A 22,232-nucleotide genomic window follows, 5' to 3' on the forward strand; every position below is an offset into this window, starting at 1 on the left:
GAGGCTAAAGAAATAAGGTAGTGGATACAATCTACATTTTTCTAGAAATTTCAGATTCCTCACACTTTACACTGCTCCTTGATATGTAATAATGCATATTTGGTTCTGGGATTATTTATTTGTTCACAATTTTCTGCCCTGAAATTGTAACATCTAGACTGTGTTCATCTGGTATATCCAAATCTCCATGATACCATTTTTCTCTATAAACACATAATTCTAGGATCCTGTCTTACACCAATCTGATGCTATATTCATACACCTACTTTGCCTTTTTTGCTGAATTTTTTATTTATTTTTGCTAAATAATCATCTTCTGTTTCAATAATATGAAATACGCTATTACTATACAATGTTTACAACTCAGGATATCAGATCAGCTCTCTTCAACTAAAGCTCAATAATGATTTTTGGGTCTAATATATAATTTATTAGTCAATATTTTATAATATATATAAAATCCTGAATTTGGCTCAGGAACTGCAGTGTAATTAATTCGCTAAGGAATACATAAAGTCACACTGCAATGTAAAAGGAGAAATAAACATGATTTCTCAATGTGAATATTCACTAATATTGGAGACAATTTTGTATGCAGTTTATTAGAGCCCCAGTGCCAAAGATATAATAGGATGTGTGCAGCCAAATCCAATAGCATGTCCATGGCCAATTTGCCACACTTCAATAGTGCGAACCTTGAAATACCAGTGTTTCCACTCACACATCAAGGCTTATTCTAGAGAAGGGATTGAACATAATGTTTCAGTTTAATCCAATTTTCCCACACTTTTTTATACAACTGAACCAAAAAAAAAAAAAAAAAATTAAGTCAGGAGTCAGAGAAATTGAAAGAAGATGAGTTGGGTAGAAATAAACCATGAACAGAGAGCTCAGAGTTGTGACCTAGAGTCTATTCTCTACTCTGAAGCTGATGAAAATGGTTGACTTGACTGGATGGCAGTTTTCACATGTGAAAGTGAGAGAGGAGAGTTAGATCTCAAAGGTTCTTTCCTGTTCTAATACTCTATGCCACTATGAGCCTATAGTGATAGGAAAGCAGAGTAAGACACCAAGACAAATTACAACACAGAAGATCAGCCTCAAACTCAGGCAATAGAAGACCCTTGTTTCAAAGATTAGGTTTATACTTAGGACATTTAGGAAAACTGCATTTAAATTAACTCAGAAATAAATACTGGTCAGTCTTTGGGGGCATTTCTTAAGCTGCAGGCCTATTATGAAGGTAAGCTATGGTCAGCCAAAATGTGCCTGTATAATCAAATCATCTTTGTTTAAGTAAGGAAGAAGGAAATGCCAGTCCATTGCATCATGAGTCATTTAGTGAGTCATTTAAGCTATGTCAATAGCTTGTGTAACAAGAAAAAAAAAATCTGTTGTTATTAAATTTTAGGGTAAGATTTGTGCCACATAGTTTAAAAATCAAGATCAGAGCTTTGTTGTGGTACATACAAACTACCGGCTCATTACTTCATGATTTCATGATTACATCTTATTACATTAGAAATATTTTTGGGGGCGCCTGGGTGGTTCAGTCAGTTAAGCATCTGACTTCAGCTCAGGTCATGATCTCACGGCTTTTGAGATTCGAGCTCCTCATCAGGCTCTGTGCTGACAGCTCAGAGCCTGGAGCCTGCTTCGGATTCTGGGTCTCCTTCTGTCTCTCTGCCCCTCCCCTGCTCACACTCTGTCTGTCTCTCTCTCTCAAAAAATAAAGAAACATTAAAAAAAAAATTTTTTTAAGAAATATTTTTTCCTTTTATTTCTATGTCTGAAATATTAAGTCTTCATTTGGGAGCAGTTCTCAAATCTACAACAGCCCAAAACATAATAAAAATTTCTATTCTATCAAGCTGGTCATTATTCATTCCCTACCTGAATGTTAAAAGAAACCTTTTAACTTCATTTGCAACGACCAGTATGAAAAAGGTAATCATATAGAAGATGTAAGGTCAAATCACTTGGTTTTTTAGAAGCACCAAGTGAAATCCAGTCTGAACAGTTGTATCAAATTGCCATTTGTATTTACCAAAATGTTGAAAGAGTACCCTACTGTATTTGCCATTTAAGTAATAAGCATCATTCAGTTTTTATTATGTTTCAATTGCACCAAGGACTTCACATAAATTATCTCAGATATTCCTCAGAGTAATTTGGGGGATAAATATCATTATCTTTATTTTACAGATGAGGGAATGAAGGCTTAAGGAAATGAAATGTCAGAGCATTAAAGCCAGGCTTTGAAGTCACTTCTCTTAACCTCTGTGAGCACAGAAGTGTTACAGATAGAAGGTGAGCAGTTGTTGAATTCAGGAGAATAAAAACTTGCTTGTTCTAGCACAATCAAGGTAAGTGAGTTTCTACTTACCTGGTGACACTCTGGAATATCCATCAGGCACTCAATAAATGTATAGCAATGGACAGCTGATGGATCAAGCCTGGAATTCTACAAGATCATTATCAAAAAGAGAACAGTTTGATTGTGCTAGCAATTATGTCTGGTAGGCAGAAAGGGCGTTATTATCCTTGTCTTACAAAGGAGTGTTTACAGAAACACAAGGAGAGTAAATAATTTACAGAAGGTCACACAGCCAGTAAGGAAAGAAGCACGGACACACATGCCCACCTGTAGGTTTTCCAAAACCAAGTCGAGTGTTCTTCCCACAGTACCACACAGCCTTCCCAAAGAGGGTGCTCTGTCTAATTCAGTGAGGGCCATTTATCTGTTTCACTTTGTTTCTTAGATTCTTAATGACATACCAAGATTATCTTGGACTTTCTTCCAATCCCAAATATTTTGTTAAGGTACAGATTTGTGATTTTCAGTATAGCCTTGAACTAGATGCCGCACCACTCTACTACCTGAAGGAGATGAACTGAACCCTCCTACCCACAGAACCTTGTGCACAATGAAGTAGTGATGTTATTAGTGCTTCAATATAACAGAAAGAGATGATCATTCACAGTGAGGCCCTGAAGCCCTTGGAAGGAATTTTGTAAATGTTTACTTAACAAGTAATTGAATAAACACAAACATAGTGATCACTTCTGGTTTGGCCAGTGGTCTCTGGGAGACATACACCAGGCTAGGTGTATATCATACGATCCAGTAGGTTTTAAGAAAATATTAAAATTTTTACATAAAATTTTTGTCATCTTTTTAAAATTTCTATTTTCTTTTATACTATATATGATATTTAACATAGTGGCTCATGTAAATAATTTATGAATAAATGTATAAATACATAAACATTAGTATTACATTATATAAAAGATTTTATTAATGGAGGTACATAGGGGCTCCCGGGTGGCTCAGTCAGTTGAGTGTCTAACTCCTGATTTGAGCTCAGGTCCTGGGATTGAGCCCGGTGTCAGGCTTTGCACTGAGCATGGAGCCTGCTTGGGATTCTCTCTCTCTCTGCCTCTGCCCCTCTCCCCTACTCATGCCCTCTCTCTCTTTCTCTAAAATTTAAATAAATAAATAAACAGACAAACAAAATTTGGATTTTAAAGAAATGGGGGTACATAATAAGGAAATTTGGAAGGTTCTGGTCAAGATCAAGTCAGCTGCCTTGCCCTCTGTGAGCCCCACAGGGTCTCCAAAGCACCTCATATAGTGGTTCTCAAATTTTAGTGGAGATTACAGGGGTTTCATCCCTAGATATATTGACTCAGTAGATCTGTGGCAGGATCCAAGAATCTGTATTTTTAACAAACAACCAGGTAATTCTGCTGCAAATGGCCTCAGGGGAAACACTACCTAACAAGGCTGTAGGGTACTAAAGGATCATACCTTCCGCCAACCGTCACCTTTCAGATACTTCAATGTCATTTTGAGAACCAAGGGAATAAAAGTTCTAGGTAAGAATGAGTGCACACTGGTTATGGGCTTAATGCCTTGAAGAAAAAATATATACTGATAACAATAGTAACAATAATAGAATCAGCTACCATTTATTGAGCACCCACTTAGTATTAGATTATTTCTAATCATCACAATAATCCCACAAGGTTGCTATCAAAAGCCTAATTTGACAGGAGAGGAAATGGGTCTCAGCAGGATTAAGCAAGTTACTCAAGATTTTCCTTTCCTTTTCCTTAAAGTTTTGAGGCCTAGAAGAAGAAATTTTCCTTACAATTTCCCAAGAACCCACTGTCCCATTTGTGTGGGGGGCAATTAGGTTTATGATCTTGATCCTTTATCCACATTCAAATTCACATGCTTCAAAGGTTGCTGAGAATCACATTTCTGGTTTCTTCATTGCTAGTCACTATCTTGGCTTTCTTCATGTAAATGATCATCTTCTTCTGTCACATTAAAGCACTAATCACATCACTACGTCATCGAGTGTAAACATTCTCTTATGAGCTTGGAAAAGTCCACAGAGAGTTTATCTATACTCTACCGTATAATCTACCCACAAAGGTTAATTAAAGATGATGACTCTTTTAAATATACACACTCAAATATTTATGAAGAATTTCACTTCTCATGCCCTCAACTTCCATCTTTAAAATGAAAGGTTTGGGCTAAACACTTGCTCAAATCCTTCCATTCTAAATGTTTAAAAAAAGGATAATTTTTATAGCAGCACTCTCAACAATAGCCAAATTATGGAAAGAGCCTAAATGTCCATCAACTGATGAATGGATAAAGAAATTGTGGTTTATATACATAATGGAATACTACGTGGCAATGAGAAAAAATGAAATATGGCCTTTTGTAGCAACATGGATGGAACTGGAGAGTGTGATGCTAAGTGAAATAAGCCATACAGAGAAAGACAGATACCATATGGTTTCACTCTTATGTGGATCCTGAGAAATGTAACAGAAACCCATGGGGGAAGGGAAGGAAAAAAAAAAAAAAAGAGGTTAGAGTGGGAGAGAGCCAAAGCATAAGAGACTGTTAAAAACTGAGAACAAACTGAGGGTTGATGGGGGGTGGGAGGGAGGGCAGGGTGGGTGATGGGTATTGAGGAGGGCACCTTTTGGGATGAGCACTGGGTGTTGTATGGAAACCAATTTGACAATAAATTTCATATATTAAAAAATAAATTAAAAAAAAAAAAAGGATAATTTGGGGTGCCTGGGTGGCTCAGTTGGTTGAGCATCCAACTCTTGGTTTCAGCTCAGGTCATGCCTTAAGATTCTCTCTCTCTCCCTTTACCCCTCCCTCACTGCTCACGCACATGCTCTCTCTCTCTCTCTCAAAAAAAAAAAAAAAAAGGCTAATTTACCAGTGCTTTCAGCAATGCATAACAGTCATTTATTTAAAAGGTTTCTCCTAGGGGCAACTGGGTGGCTCAGTCGGTTAAGCGTCCGACTTCAGCTCAGGACATGATCTCGTGGTCCGTGGGTTTGAGCCCTGCGTCGGGCTCTGGGCTGATGGCTCAGAGCCTGGAGCCTGCTTCCGATTCTGTGTCTCCCTCTCTCTCTGCCCTTCCCCCGTTCATGCTCTGTCTCTCTCTGTCTCAAAAATAAATAAACATTAAAAAAAAAAAAATTTAGAAGGTTTCTCCTAGGGGTGCCTGGGTGGCTTAGTCGGTTGAGTGGACTTCAGCCCAGGTCCTGATCTTGCGGTCTGTGAGTTCAAGCCCCACGTCAGGCTCTGTGGTGACAGCTTGGAGTCTGGAGCCTGCTTTGGATTCTGTGTCTCCCTCTCTCTCTGCCTCACTCTATCTCTCTCTCTCAAAAATAAACACTAAAAAAAAATTTTTTTAATAAAAAATAAAAAAATAAAAGGCTTCTAATTTCAGTGCCATAGCCACCTCCTACCTTCCACGTCTTCCAATGTAGACTCGTTTCCTTTCCATGTTAAGGCAAGTTAGTCAGTCACCCTTGGAAAATCCATACTATCCCCAACTACAGTGGCTGTTAGAGGTATGAAGAAATGAAGCAACTCAGTGGTACCATGACTCTGTAAATCTCAAAAGTCCAATTCCAAAAGCAACACTAATTACAGTCCTACCTTCTCTCTCAGATTGCTCACTTTGAGGGCACCTAGCTGCCTTATCATTACGACACTCAAGTAGGCCCACAGACAGGTTGAAGGCAAAATGGAAGGATCTGAAGCCCCCAAACAACAGCCATGTGAATAAGCCATGTTGAGCCAATGATGCACAATCTTGGAAGTAGACCCTGGAGCCCTCAGTCAAGCCTAAAGATGACTGTAGCTCTGACTGACCCTTATTCTGCAACCTCATGTGAGATCCTAGGTCAGAAATACCCAGCTAAGCCATTCCCAAATTCCTGTCCCTCAGAAATCATGTGAGATAATAATGTTCATTGTACTCAGCTTCCACACACACAACAGCAATAACACTTCTAGGATTTGCCCCTGAAATAGAGTACCCAAACCACCCCCTCAGAAATTTGCCCTGGAAGGAAATCTGACCTGGACACCAAAACAATGTTTTATAATTGTATTTTGTTGACTCCTTCTCCTATTCCATTAACCCCCAAATGGTTATCAAGAATTAACATACCTCTTCCTTGTCACTGCCCTCCTGGATCTAATCAGGAGGGTAATGGTAAGTGCTGGGGCAGCAGGGAATGTGGTCTTTAACCATCAACTCATTGTTAAGTGTTGGCCCCCCATATCAAATCATTCTGACTCTGATCTATTACCAAGCTTATATTAAAGTGGCCTACATCTACATGGAATCTACCCACAATAAAGACAATATGACCACTGATCTCCAGTCTCTAGGACATTCTTAGGGTCTACAAGGAACTTATATTGGCCTATGTGGTCTGTTGGCTGGACATTCATGTTATTGGGCCATCATCTCTATCCTATTCTAATTTACACAAACAGGTGCCAAAGATGAACCTTGTTATTTAATTTTGGCCTGAAAGGAAGCAAGAAGGATTCTAATCATTCAAGCAAGGAATCTGTGAATCTTTGGACCTCACTGATACCTCTTTGTGACTGTAAATATGACCATTAATTTATTTGGCTGCTCCAGGATACCAGCGTAATAAGATAAAAATCAGCCTTGTTTTTACTTGCTCCATATGGGCCTGGGGGCATATGCTCACCACAGAGCTCATTCTCAGACTTCAAAGCAAATTCTATTGTGAAGAAGTGATGCATTCGGAACTGAAGAATGAAGCTAAATAAATATACGCTAGTACATAATAATGGTTGAAAAGACTTTTTTTTTAAACCTCCTTGTCTATGTTTTGCAAATCACAGGTTTTTAGTTTGAAATGCATGCTGCCCACATGAAATGACCCAGATACAATTTAATAGCCCTTTTGATAGGGGATTCTTCTATTTTACTGTCCTTCATCTTAAACAATTTGAAATGAGTTTCAAAAATATGAGCATTCAGTGATTCATTATCATTTAATTTCATTAACAAAAGGCAGCGTATGAAATGACTTTTGTTATTTTTAGATTTTAAATTTTTGAATGTTTATTTATTTTTGAGAGAGAGAGACAGAGTGTGAGTGGGGGAGAGGCAGACAGAGAGGGAGACACAGAATCCGAAGCAGGCTCCAGGCTTTGAGCTGTCAGCACAGAGCCCGACACAAGGGCTCAAACCCACGAACCATGAGATCACGACCTGAGCCGAGGTCCAACGCTCAACCTACTGAGCCACCCAAGTGACCCTGTTCTTAAATTTTAATGGTTGTTTCTTTATACCATAACACTTCCTTAATTGCTGGAAATGCAACATAGAGAAGCTGGGTTGTCTTCCTTTATCAACCTATTGGCACCCATCCACACCATTCCAAACAGCTTCAGGTTTAACCATTCTGCCACTAACTTAACTATGGGACACTGAGCCTCAGTTTCCCCAATTTTGCAAGTTTTGGGCCACATGGTGTTTAAGTTTCCTTTCTGTGGTAATATTCTGTAATGCCTCCCCAAAATGATTTTTAAAGAAAAGCTTGTGAAAAATTAACCCTTAAAATTACAGTTACAAAACTTAAGTAGAATAAAAACAGTCTAACCCAAGACACTTCTAGATAACCTTCCAACATGTCCTTTGATTGTCTGTGTCCTTTCAGAGAACACAGTCTCTTCCTTCCACCCTCTGGATCTCCTACTCTCCAAGGAAGGGCTTTCTCCCCAGTGGGTTCCTTGATTGAACAAATTTCAGGATGAACAGCTGAAAAAAAAGAACACTATAGCACTGCAATCATTTATTATAGGGGTTTCTAATCTGGTCATGACCATCCCAGAAGAACCATGAAAACAGAAGTGAACAGTTGTACATCTCTAGTTCCTATATATGTCATCCTCCTCTATTTGTCAAATATCTTCCCCTCCTTTGAAAATGTGACCATGTGAACCCTATTCTAGCTTGCTGTCCTATTCATCAGAGGTCACAACTGACCATCTGCAGACTTTATTCAGCCTACAGACATGTTTCCTTCATCCTCCACATTCTAGAAGGACCAACCATCCCAGTTTGCCCAGAACTCTCCCCATTTTAACACTCAAAGACCCATGTTCCAGGAGACAGCTCAGTCTCAGACAAACCACGATGATTGGTCACCCAATTAAAAATGTTGGCCAATCAGGGCACTGGGTGGCTCAGTCGATTAAACGTCTGACTCTTGATTTCAGCTTAGGTCATGATCTCACACTTCATGAGATCGAGCCCCGCACCGGACTCTGTGCTGACAGTATGGATCCTGCTTGGGATTCTCTCTCTCCCTCTCTCTCTCTCTCTGCCCCTTCCCCACTTGTGCACATGCACATGTGCTCTTTCTCTCTCGCGCTCTCAAAATAAAAAAATAAACCTATAAAAAAACAAAAACAAATATGTTGGCCCAAGAAGTTTAGGGTTTTTTAAGTTGCCAATATGCAGATGTCAGGTGGTTTCTCAGAAAAATCAAGACTTCTGGCTTCTCTTTAAAAAATGAAATGCCCTCTTTCATGGCAACAGTCAACAGGAGTTGAGTAACTGCTTCCCCATTAGATAAGTCATGTTATTTTTAGGGTCCCACAGGCCTTGGCACTCCACACTACTCCCCCTGAATGAGGCTGAACACCAGCCATTCATTATTACCCTTACTTGGGCTGTTGTTTTCCTTATGGTAAATTAGCAAGTGAAATGTTCCCTATATCTATGTGTCTCTCAGAAGGAGCAAAATGAAAGATCTACCAACAGGAGAAAACATTTTTGTGTGTGGAAGTGAAGAATATTCCCACCGGTTAATAGACATGTCCCTCTCACCCAGTACACAGCCAACTGGACCCTCTAGTCATTGAAGTCTGGACACACATAATAGGTCCTGTCATTTCTAGTTGATGGCTGGGGGTTTACTCAGGAATTTGGCAGTATTTTCCAATGTGCTCAGGCTGCCAGCACCCCGGAAAACATTATTAAACCATGTCTTAAATACTTGATCCTTCATGACAGGAACTCAATTTCTGTCGTTGCTTCTGCCTCATACAAAAATCAGATAAACCTTATTTTCCTCTCCAGAGATTTCTTGAGTTTCAGCCTCTCTAATTAATTTCTGTGCTTCATTAATCTTGAAGTCATCAAGGACTCTAGGCAAACACATATAACCTAGGGCTGGCAATCAATTTTAATATTCGTTCACATGGGAATATTTATAAAACGGTCATCTCCTACTTGAAACAAAAAAGGAAATCTTTACATTCTCATCTGTATTTGCGGGAAGTTAATCCTCATCTATAAATCCTGAACAAGGAACTAACCTGGAGAAAGCGGAGATTCTCAGCTTCACACAGGCAGGGATGGTGTGCCCCTTTTTTGGCTCATCATTTTAATCCCAGCAAACAGTACATGCCTGGCCCATAGTAAGCACTAGAGCAGCATTAATGGAATAAATGAATAAATGTGTGAGTGAATAAATACATGTTGCAGAAGAAAGGGTAAGCTTTGGACTTAGGGAGATACACAGTCAAATCCCAGTTTGCCATCCCAGCTCTGCCTGTTTATAGCCAGGTGTCTTTAATTAAGCAATTTCTCTAAGCCTCAGTGTCCACATTGGCACAACAGAAATAATATCTACACCTCCACATTGGCACAACAGAAATAATATCTACACCTCAAAGGGAAGCTCTGGGGATTAAATCAGTGTTCAAGACCTAGTATACAGAAGGTACTCAAAAGGAGCAGCTGTTTAAAAAAGCACTTCACAAAGAGGGGTGCCTGGGTAGCTCAGTTGGTTAAGCGTCCGACCTCTGTTCAGGTCATGATCTCACAATCCGTGGGTTTGAGCCCCATGTCAGGCTCTGTGCTGACAGCTCAGAGCCTGGATCCTGCTTCGGATTCTGTCTCCCTCTCTCTCTGCCCCTCCCCGGCTTACATTCTCTCTCTCCTCTCTCTCTCTCTCTCTCAAAAATAAAAAACATTAAAAAAAATTTTTTTTAAAAAGTACTTCACAAAGAAAATTGAAAGGAGAGAATGGAAGAAATTCTTAAGCTATCTTTAAGTGTGAAGTACTTAAAAGGAAGAATTTAAAAGCTGCAGACTTTTAAGTTTCCTAAATGTGATAAAATTATTCTTAAAAGCATATTCTAAAATTTTGCTCAGGTTTTTCTGTATCTCTGCGTTTTTAGTTGAGCAAGGGCTCCCTAGTTATCACTTTATACCGATCCTATTTAGAGTTTTAAGCATGTAAAACAGATAAATCAACAGCACCTATCACTGCAATGAGGCTTTCTTTAACTACTGGAAAGCATGCAGGTGTAAAGTTAAGAATAAAAAGAATTTGTGGGTTTTTATTCTTCTAATAAAATGAATTCAATAATGCATATATATATTCACTGCATTGTATGAGATGGTTAATGTACACAGTATATTTTACAAAAATAGATTCATTCAAATAAATACACCCTTATGGATTTCAAATAAAAAAAAATTAAGTAATGGATTTCTTGCTTAGCCAACACCAAAACTGCCAGTCTGAGATTCTGTGTAATTTAAGCCTTTTCTATGACTTGGGATTAACCACTGCCCTAAACTGGAAATAAATGTACATGGCCAGCTTTGAAAAACATAGCTGAGCAATCTCACGTTTTTTGAGCTGTGAGGTATAAACAGTTCAGACCTCCAGGAGATCTCAGATCATGGCTTTATTGAGCTTGGCTTGTCTGAGACTGATGCTTTAGGACTGTGATGCTATTCACAGTAGCAAACATGCTACTGCATCTTTGGGGAAAAGTAATTATTTCTGAAGTTGTATGAACACTACCCATTAGTACCATGTACAAAAGACTCTCAACTATTTGGCTGATTTTTAGTGTGACCTTATTGCCTGGCAGATACAAACTTGAAGATTCACCGACTCTGCTATCACTCATCTCTCCACCCTACCTTACCACCACACCTGGGTTATAGGTAGGCTGGCCCTCAACGTTGACTCGCACCTCCTTCCAAAGTGCCTTCTTGTGTTTCTGAGACTGGAAAGTGAAAAGCCACATCTCCCAGACCGCCCAGCAGCCAAAGTTTTAGTTCTAATTCGTTCCACTAATCAGAAGTACTGGCACAAGAGCTGGAAGATCAAGTGAGCTGGAGCACAAGCTTTGGCCGTTTTGCTCTTTCTTTTGGCCGACGCTGAGGTGGCCATATCTGGTTTTTCTGGGGCAGTTTCCTGATTGTGACAGCTCCTGATAGTGCTGACCTTCTTCTCATGCTAGCTTTGTGATCCTGACAGTAATGGCTTGGTCTCAGAGCCAGCAGCTGGCACCTCAGCTTCCTGGTGCAGTGGGAAAGAGGTCTCCTGAACAAACAGCAGTCTCTCCGTTGGTGGTCCAGGCAGCGCGTGGCTTTCCAGGTTGTTCTTAAAAGCTCAACCTGGAGGCTGTTTCTTCAGCCCTCTCAGGGATTCTGTAAGCCACATACTGTAGTTAATCCCTTTCTGCTTAAGCCAGCTAAAATGGATTCTATTCTTTGCAACTGAACCCTGACAGACACAACCCTTAACTCCTAACTACTGAGAATCTCTTCCGTGCTGAAATTGCTTGGGAGATAGGATTATTCATTCAATCAGCACACAAACCATGGGCCTGGAACTGTTCTAATTATGGGACTGCCACGATAAATAAGGCAGATAAGGTTGAGGGCTCAGAGAGCATTCTTTTAAGAGAGAAAGACAGAAATTCACCATGTAAACAAAGAATAATTCAAAATATGTGAAACGAACAATTTCAGATATAAATGTAATGAAGAAACGAAATCACAGTAACATGATAAACTCTGCAGGCAAGGAGAGTCATGTTGGGTAGGGTGATCAGGGAAGGCCACTTTGAGCAAGAGACATTTGAGTAGGAACCTGAGTAACAAGCTGGGGTCTACCCTGTGATGACTTGTGGACAGAGCTTTCCAGAAGCAGGAACTGAAAGAAAAAGACAGGAAGGTGAGAATGAGCTCAGGATGAACAAAAGGCAGAAGAAAGGGTATGACTATAGCTTAATGAGGACAGAGAGACAGGACAGGAGCCCATCTCATTTATTCATTCATTCATTAAATATTTGCTAAGCAGTTACTATGCACAGGGCTCTAATCGAATTACTACAGTGAACAACAGAGACACAAATTCCTTTTCTCCTGGAGGTTATATTCTAATGGTGGAAAAGGAAGGTAAATAAACAGGTAAAATATAAATTGTATTAGATCAGTGTTTCTCAACCAGGGATGATTTTGCTCCCTAGGAGATATTTAGCAATGTCTGGAGATAATTTTGGTGGTCACAACTGGGGAGGGAAAAAAAAGGGTTACTAGTATTTAGTGAGTAAGAAGCCAAGGATGCTGCTAAACATCCTACAAAGCACAGAGTAATCCCCAATAACAAAGAATTACGCCAAAATGTCAACAGTGCCAAGGTGGAGAAACCCTGTATTATGTGGTGACAAGAATTATGGAGAAAAAAGGTAGAGAAAGGTGATAGGGAAAATCAGGGGCAGGGCATAGGAGGGCAGGGCACAGAGGCAGTTCAGGGAAGAATGCAATAAGAATATGACATTTGAACAAAAACCTGAAAGAGGCAAGGCAGTGTGCTGTGAGGATATCTACAGAAAGAACATCACAGGACAGGAAAGAGCAAATGCAAGGGCCTCTGGAACAAACACGTTTGGCAAACTCCAGGGTAGCAAGGAGAGTGATATGGCCTAGTGAGCCATGGAAGAAAAGCAGAGATGAAATTGAAAAGGCTACCAGGGCCCTGAGTTTCTGCTTGTGTTCTGAGCGATCAAGAATCAATTACTAACTCAGATCAGTTAAAGAGCTTTGGGCGGAGCAGTGACACAATTTCTGACTTCTGACTTCGTTTGCAACTGGATCACACTGGCTGCTGTTTGGGAAATGATTCATAAGTGAACAAGGGCAGACAGCAGGGAGACCAATTAGGTCACATTTAGTGGATTGCGACAGAAAGAGAGGCGTAAGGATGACAAGGAAACTGTGACATGAGCAAGCGGAAGGTCTGAGTCTCTGCGTACTGTGATGGGGAGAGTAGGGGGAGGTGGGGGAGATTAGGCATTCTGTGTTGGACATGTTGAGTCTGAGATACCTACTAGAAATCCAAATGAGAATGTCACCCACAGTAGAATATGAGTCTGGATTTTGGGAGAGAAGCCTGAGCATGATATGTAAATCTATTGGAATCAATGAATAGACGGTACCTAAAGCCACAGGTATACAAATCACTAAGGAACTGAGTACGGAGAGAAGTCTGAGGACTGGAGAGCTAAGCAGGGCCCAGGTAATGCAGAATATTTATCAAACTGCTACATATATATGGTCCAATATTTTGCTAGAAAAGACAAGTCATCATTTTAAATAGGAATCCTGCTTATAAAATGGATTTTTGTTTAACCTTAATATTATCATCTTTCAAATCAGTTCTCAAAAGTAGATAATTGGTGCTATAAATTCCTTAAGAAAAGCCTAAAAACACGACATTTAAAGTGACAATATCATAGGTTACTGAAATTGTTAAAGAATTCCATATTTAGACCATAAAAATCACCTAATCTGAATCCAGAATATTAGGAATGGCAAAACTGAGGCCCCACAAGCCAGATCATTAACTAGTGTAACTTTAGAGTGCCATTTGCCCAAAGTCACATGGCTAATTAGGGGCACAACCAGAATAAGTAGCTTAATCTATTTCTTATTCTTACACTCTTCCCACTTTGCCAGGCTGAGAAGTCAACTCAAAATAAAGAAGAAACTCCTCTGGAATAGTATCAGGGAAGAAATTTGATTTGTTTGCAAATATTTCATATTCAACAAACTCGTCCTATAAACAGCCCATAGCATGAAGCAATGCACCTCTGTATCTGTAGAAGAATAAGAATCTATCTTGTGCACTGAACTCAACAACGAAACACTAACCCTGTTTGGGAAGGCAAAATAAGCCCTCTGGCAACTAACCCTGTTGCCCTAGCAGCTAGGAGGAAGGTAAGGAAGTGAGTCAACATGGGGATGTGAGTTGGTTAGCCCAAGATTTTGTTCCTACCCTGCAATAAACAAGCCAACATTGAGAAAGCTGGTATTTACCCTTGATGGGCTATCCCATGGGTGCTGTTGGTGCAACAGTAAGAGAATTAAAAATGTCTCTGTGCTTTGCCTACTCTCCTTTCCATTATTGTCTCAAATAACACTCACAAATATATACATGTATTTCCATGGAACGAAGCAAAGTGGATTGCTATGGCTCCATTAGACACAAAGGAATAGAAACATCAGAAGGGGAAGTGAGCTGGCCCAATCACCTTATGAGTCAGTGGTGGAAGAGACAGCATTCTATCCTGAAGGTTAGCCACTGACCATATCCCTCCTCTGTTCTCAGTAAGCAAACCCAGAGAGACATAGCAGAGCTGGGTCTGGACTAGCCCAGGGAAGGGGGAGATGAACAAAAGAGCTTACTTTCAGGCAGTGAGTAACCCATATAGCACACCCAGGGAATGCAAATCAAAAACCCTCAGACTTCAAACCTCTGCTGTGTATGCCAAGGCTCTCCCTCTTAGATGATCTTTGGATTCTATAGGACAAAATCTGGGCTACTTGCTTTTTTTGTTCCTTTTAAAAAAAGTTCCCTTAAAAAAAGTCTCCTCTGGACATTTTTTCAAAATAAGTATGGTTTAAAGTTGCTTTCTGGAATTCTATTTACTTCCTCCATTCAGTAGAAGATCACTCTGGGGACAGGAAATCTGATTTAGTAGGAACCTTCTGTTGAAAAAGAGAACTACTAACATCTTTGAAAAATCAAAGGGTGCAATAATACATTCCCAAAGCAAATCCTTTAATGGAAAAGTCCCTACTGCTGTCTTCTGGGAAATAGAGTCCTTAAGAAAGTAATCTGAATTCTACCGCATTATTTCTCCATGTGATAGAATTTTGCTTATTTTCTAGGCCATTCTTGGAAAAGTCTTTTCACATTTTACTCACACTTTAAGGCTAAGCTCACATGCAATCTCTTCTCTGAAATTTCCCTGATTATTCCTTTCAGGCAAAGTGTATCTGTGTCTAAATTCTTCCACTAGACTGGAATGTCCTTAAAGCCAGGATTCTATTCTTTATTCAATCCTGTACTCTCTCTATAGTATCTAGCAAGTACTTTTGCACAAAAGTAGGGAAATCTAGAAGGAAAAGTTTACTTGCCAACCACATTGAAGGGGATATTGCTAAAAGATTTTAAATATGTGAGTGGAAAATGTAAATATGCCCAGAAAGGCCACTACCAAAATGGGTACTTTTAAATACATTGCATGTCATGATAGGTGGTCAAGTAGAAAGTGGATGATAACTCTTGAGAGATGCTATCGAGGCGTTCTTAGGGTAGATGGGGAGGTAGATCAGATGGCCTTTAAAGCCTTTCCAACTCTAGATTTCAAAATGATTTGTTATTTATTTATTTATTTATTTATTTATTTATTTATTTATTTTATTTTAGAGAGAGAGCACAAGTAGGGGAGAGGGGTAGGGGGAGAGGGAGAGAGAGAGAGAGAGAGAGAGAGAGAGAGAATCTTTATTATTATTTTTTTTAATGTTTATGTATTCTTGGGAGAGAGGGGGACAGAGTGCAAGTGGGGATGGGGCAGAGAGAGAGGGAGACAAAGAATCCGAAACAGGCTCCAGGCTCTGAGCTGTCAGCACAAAGCTTGATGTGGGGCTCAAACTCAGGAACCGTGAGATCATCACCTGAGTTGAAGTCGGATGCTTAATGAACCGACTGAGCCACCCAGACGCCCCTAAGAGAGAATCTTAAGCAGGCTCCATGCTCAGTGTGGAGCCTGACACAGGCCTCAGTTCCATGACCCTGGGACCATGACCTGAGCCGAAATCAAGAGTCAGACACTCAACTGACTGAGCCACCCAGGTGCCCCTTCAAAATGATTTTTAAAAGGTTTTGCCTTAACTGAATATTACTACTTAACTATTGCCTCCATGGATGCTACCTCTACAGCAAGCAACTCTTGAAGCTTTTCCAAACAGCCTGATTAAAACACCCGGTTTATAGCTTCTAAGGAATGCATCCTAGGAACCTCCTAACTTTGATGTAATCCCATCCTCACTTCACTTGGTCATCACAGAGGCCCATGGTTCAGGAAGTTTACAGAGTGGTTGGAAACTAGACCCTTTAACTCTCAACCCCAGATTCAGGAATTCAAGTTTATGTGCCACTTTTGTACTCACTTGCTGGGTGTCCTTGATCTCTGCAAGCGTAAGTCAGATCCAGAAGCGAGTCTAAGAATGATTATCCCAATATTTACCATTGCTGCTCTTTCTCCATCTTGTCAGTGGGGAATACTGAATGGACTTTGGTTATCACCGTTCTTGCCCAATAAGTGCCAGATTAATGGCACAGAGAAAAGGTGGAAACATGCTCCTCAAATATGCCACACTTCCTGCTGATTAGTGCTCTTTAAGGTAACATCACTGTCTGGAAATATGCACAAAATACTGTTGAAAGAGACTATGCCTAACACTATGGAGTAAGTGGGATTTCAGACATCAGTGGGGTTTGGAGACTAAGTTAGCAAGAGTACTTCACTATTGTCTGTCTGTCTACCAACCTGTCTACATTCTAATCACAGCATGTATCACAATAATGTTGGTCCCTATGTGTCGTAAAAGCAAATTTATATAAAGAAAACAGCTGAAGGGATGCAAATTAATCAGGACCCAAATAGCAATATTATAATATGGTAAGCTATTTCTTTATCCTAATTTTTTTTTCTAATTTGAAAGAAAAACTTATAAAGCAAAAAATACCATAACAGACCTGTCACATATTTCTTTTTACCAATCAACTTCACAATATAAGTCTTTTTGTAAGATTAATACAACTTTCCCCAGCTAGAGGTTATTATTGTCGATATAAGGATAAATAAACACCTCCATAGTAAATCCCGAAGTATAATTATCACAAATTACTTAAAGTAATTTCAGCTAGTGGAAAAACAAGTTCTCCATTTGAAAATGATCTGTGATGTTTTCAAGAGCTTCTGTGGCCTCAGTGGGAAAATAGGATCTGTCTGAGTATCTGTGGAAGTAGTAACAGTCCAAAACAATCAAACGACCTCCTATGGTAAACAACGCAACAAATGAGAGCAAGACCATTACTGCTTGTAAAGACTTCTAAAAAGACTTCTCCCGTGATATCATTGTCAAACACCAGAAGATATGATGTTGATGCATTGCTTATATATGAATATAATGAAAAAGCATATCCTAAAAGGGTTGTAATGAATATAGCAAATGGCTGAAACCCTGTTATGAGGAGTAAAGATTTATGTATATATGTATATATGAATGTTTTTATTCATCCATTCCTTCATTCGTTTATTTATTTTCTATATATTTCCAAACCCTCCTTGATTTCCCTGTAAATACCAGCTTTAGGCTTCTATAGCATAGCACATGGTGGTTCTTTATTAAATAGTTGCCAGGTTGAATTTAAATCAAATATCTACCAAATCTGGTTAATCAAACACTACGAATTTACTCTTATGCTGACCTAAAATGAAAGACGTCAGGCATCTCACCTCAATTGCTATAAACCTGGTGAGTTTATTCTGAGACAGATGACCAGAATCAGATGAGTTACAGGACCCTCAATAATTCATTGTGAGGCTATAAAGGAGGAATCCCATCCCTTCATTTTCCTGATGAAAATCACTGACCACAGCATGGAAAAATCCCAAACTCAGCACCTCTGCTTTCTTTAACCAGTCTTGCTGGCGTCCTGGCAGACCAATTTGGAAACCATGATTAATCCTCTGGTAAACAGAAAATAGGCTCTGGAGCCAAGAGAAGCCAAACCTGAGTCACTCTCTGGAGACTCTACCCTTAGCCCATTTAACTCTACCTCCTCCTCCAGGAGCTGGCTAACTTGCCTGGTAATTTTTAGCAAACAGAAAGGTCTTTCCTTGGTGACAGAAGAGCCCAATGAAACAGAGATGAAAGTGTCACTGTCACTGACCACGAGCTGGTATAACCCACATATATGCAAGGGTTACCATGTCCTGTATGGTTCAAATGAAATTGGCTGGAACCCCAAGATACATGGAATGGAAGACCCAATATCCTGCCCAATTTCTCCTGGGGTTGGGGGGAAGGAGGACAAGGTACCTAGATGGCTCTGACTTAATTTGGTCTGCCATCCACCTCACCACCACAGAAGAGCTACCATTGCTGTTGCCTCATGCTAGACATGACCCTGCTTCATTCACACACACCCCTCACTTTATGTGCCTTCCCAAATATCACTGACTCAAGGCTCTCGATATAACTAACTTTTATGGAAGATTCAAGGCAATGGAGAAGACTTACATGGAAGCACCAAAAATAATTTAAAAGTGAAAATAGAGGCAACTGAGTGGCTCAGTCAGTTAAGCTTCCGACTTTAGCTCAGGTCTTGAGCTCATGACCCGTGAATTGGAGCCCCGGGTCAGGCTCTGTGCTGACAGTTCGGAGCCTGGAGCCTGCTTCAGATTCTGTGCCTTCCTCTCTCTCTGACCCTTCCCCACTCACGCTCTGTCTCTGTCTCTCAAAAATGAATAAATGTCAAAAAAATTAAGTAAAAATTAAATAGCTCTGTTCTTAAAAGCCCTTCAACCACCCTCACCCCCAGAAGTTTCTTACCTGGGGTCCTTTCTCCTCAGCCTCTGGCCTCTGCTCTCGCTTTCTCTTCTCTACTTCCTCCCTCCCCTTCTTTCTCCTGCTAGCGCCTTCCCCTAAATTCTGTCCCTTTATTATGTAAGTGTTACTTTGATTTCCCTGTCTATTTGCAGACTTTGTCTTCATCTTGTCCTAAGAAGAACTTTATGAGCAGGTATTCAAATACATTTATACACACCTACACACTTGGATGAGCACACATGCGTGCGCACACACACACACACCTGTGATACTCAGAAAATACAAGAGCTGGGCTATAAGTTCCCAGGAGCTATGTCTATAGAACTAGAATAGGAGAACTTAAAGAAAGAGAGGGTTTTAAGTTGTGTTTTAATTTTTTGGTAGGAGTATGGCCTTTCCCTTACTTTTCTAGGGTGTAATGCTCACTGGAAAGATTAAAGATTCTTGACTGCTATGTCACTCTGAAGCCCGGTGGGCAAGCCAGCTCCTATTATTCAGCACACAGACCCTGTGCTTCTGACAGCTCAGGTTATGGCTTCCCCCAGGTCCACATGCTGTTGCAGCATCTACACTTTTGCTCACTCGCTCTCACCCTGGCCACACACACACACACACACACACATGCACACACATGCACACACATGCACACACCTATTGCCTCCTGGAATGCTTTTCCACATTTCACCTCTCTGAATCGGATCCATTCTTCAAAGTTTTTCTGCATAAAGTCTCCCAGATCGTGGCCTCTGAGTTTATTCTTTCTCTGACTACTCATTTCACTTGCATAGGTATTCCTCCCTATTAGTGACTTGCATTCTCTGAGGGCAAGGACTTTTGTCCAGCCCTTTCTACAAAGACCCATATTAACTAGCACCATCATAGACATGCAAAAGATGCTTAGCAAGTGGTCGATGGAATTAAACAGACCACAAGACCTTTGAACCACAGTGTAATTAACCACCGCATAATTAACCACAAATATTAACACACCTTTTTGAGGAAACCCAGATCCATGGAAATAGCACTGAACAGCACATTTTAGCAGTTGCTAACCTCAAATCCAATAGTTACCCTTTTGGTGACCCTGAGTCAGTCATTTAACTTTTGTGAGCATCATTTTTTTTCTTATTTGTAAAATAGGAAAAAAACACCTGTGGGGCCAAGCTCCCCTAGTAGTTGTTAAGGATTAAATGTAAATACAGTGCCCCCCCCCCTTATCTATAGGGGATATATTCTAAAACCCCCAGTGGATGCCTGAAACGATGAATAATACCTAACCCTATATATACTATGTTTTCCTCTACATGGACACCTATAATAAAGTTTAATTCCTAAATTAGGCACAGTACGAGATTAACAACAATAACAATAAAATAGAGCAGTTATAACAACATGTAACAAAAGTTATGTAAAAGTGCCCTCTCTCAAAATATCTTCTTGTACTGTACTCACCTTTCTTGTGATGACGGAGAGGATAAAATGCCTCCAGGATGAGATGAAGCGAAGCGAAAAGTGAACCACGCAGACGCAGGTGTTGTGATGTAAAGTTAGGCTACTATTCACCTTCCAATGATTCGTCAGGAGGAGGATCATCGGATTCCTGACCGCTGTTGCCGGCAATGGCTGATGGCAACTGTGGAAGCAAAACTGCGGATAAGGCGGGATTACTATATATATGAAAAAAAAAAAAAAAAAAAAAATATATATATATATATATATATATACATATATATATACACACAAAAATATATATGTATACGAAAAATATATATATATGAAAATAAATATATATATGAAAGTGATCTGAGAAGCATTGTGCGCAAGAGAAATAAGTTATTACAAGTATTACGATGTCCCAGGTATTATAACAAAGAGCTCTAAATTTTTATCAAGTAGCATAGATTACAGATAGAAAATCTTCTCATATTTATTCTGAAGCGTTTCCCGTAAATAAACAGGAATACGTACTTTCCAAGAGCATTTTTTTATCCGTAAAGGAAGATTTATTACAGCTCTGTAACCTCATGCAAATCTTACCTATAAGCAAAATATCTCCTGGTTGTTTTTTTTTCTTCCACCCAACAGGATTTGTTTCATTTCCTGCAGGGTTAGCTATCACAAGAAAATCAAGGAATGTAAAGGCCATCTTGGATGCTAACATTATGAAAATTATTACACATTAACACTCAATAACAAACTGTTAGGAAAATGTTTTAGGTGTGGCAAATTTTACTAAACACAAAAGAATAGTTTTAGAATTTTAAAATAATAGCAAGCATATTTTCTTATTATAAGAATTTAGTGAATTTTTAAGTACTTTATCCTACAGTCTTCTTGAGTGTGTATTAGTCCCTGTGGCTGCTGTAACAAATTACCACAAACTTGGCAGCCTAAAACAACAAAAATTTGTTGTCTTACTGTTCTAGACACCAGAAATTTGAGAACCATTTTGTCAAGCTGAAATCAAAGTGTCATCAAAGCCATCCTGGCCCCCCATCCACAGGCTCTGAGGGAGAGTCCATTTTTGGTCTGCCAGCATCTGTGTGGCTGTAGGCATTCCTTCACTCCTGGCTCCTTCACTCCAGTGTCTGCCTCCTGGGCACATAGCAGCCTCCTCTTCTGCCTAATATAACTGTCTCTGTCTTATGAGGATACTTGTGATGGCATTGATGTCCCACTCAGATAATCCAGGATAATCTCTTGTCTCAAAATCTTTAATCACATCTGCAAAGACCCTTTTTTTCCAGATAAGGTAATATTTACAGGTGCTAGGGATTAGAACGTGGATCTTTTTGGGGTGCCATGTTCAGTCTAGCACACAGTTCTCAAACTTCAGCATTTATCAAATCATCTAGGAGGCTTGTTAAAACACATATTGCTGAAACCCACTTCCAGAGTTTCTGTTCAGTAAGTGGGGGATGGGGCCTAAGATTTTGAATTATTAGCAAATTCCCAGGTGATGTTGCTACTGCTGTTGGTGGTCCCAAGCTCACACTCTGAGAACCACTAGCTTAACCAGGTCCCACTTGCTATCTAATGCTTGAAAAATTATCTTCTTGTTTAATTTCCCCACCTCAAGCTGTATGTCATCAACTTTTCATAGGCCTTCTGTACATATTCTAACATCAC

At 39.8% G+C, this 22,232-nt stretch overlaps 1 protein-coding gene across 1 annotated transcript in view; it reads right to left on the reverse strand.

The window, feature by feature from the left end:
- The window catches only part of LOC122211525 (actin cytoskeleton-regulatory complex protein pan1-like), a 78,765-nt gene that overhangs the window by 19,304 nt on the left and 37,229 nt on the right, over positions 1-22,232 (reverse strand). Inside the window, exon 3 of the mRNA XM_042924773.1 lies at positions 20,556-20,736. Coding sequence (XP_042780707.1) covers positions 20,556-20,736 — 181 coding nt within the window. The remainder of the gene's footprint in view (positions 1-20,555; positions 20,737-22,232) is intronic.

This window comes from Panthera leo, chromosome F3 (genome assembly GCF_018350215.1).
Source record: "Panthera leo isolate Ple1 chromosome F3, P.leo_Ple1_pat1.1, whole genome shotgun sequence".
In the NCBI taxonomy this organism is placed as follows: Eukaryota; Metazoa; Chordata; class Mammalia; order Carnivora; family Felidae; genus Panthera; species Panthera leo.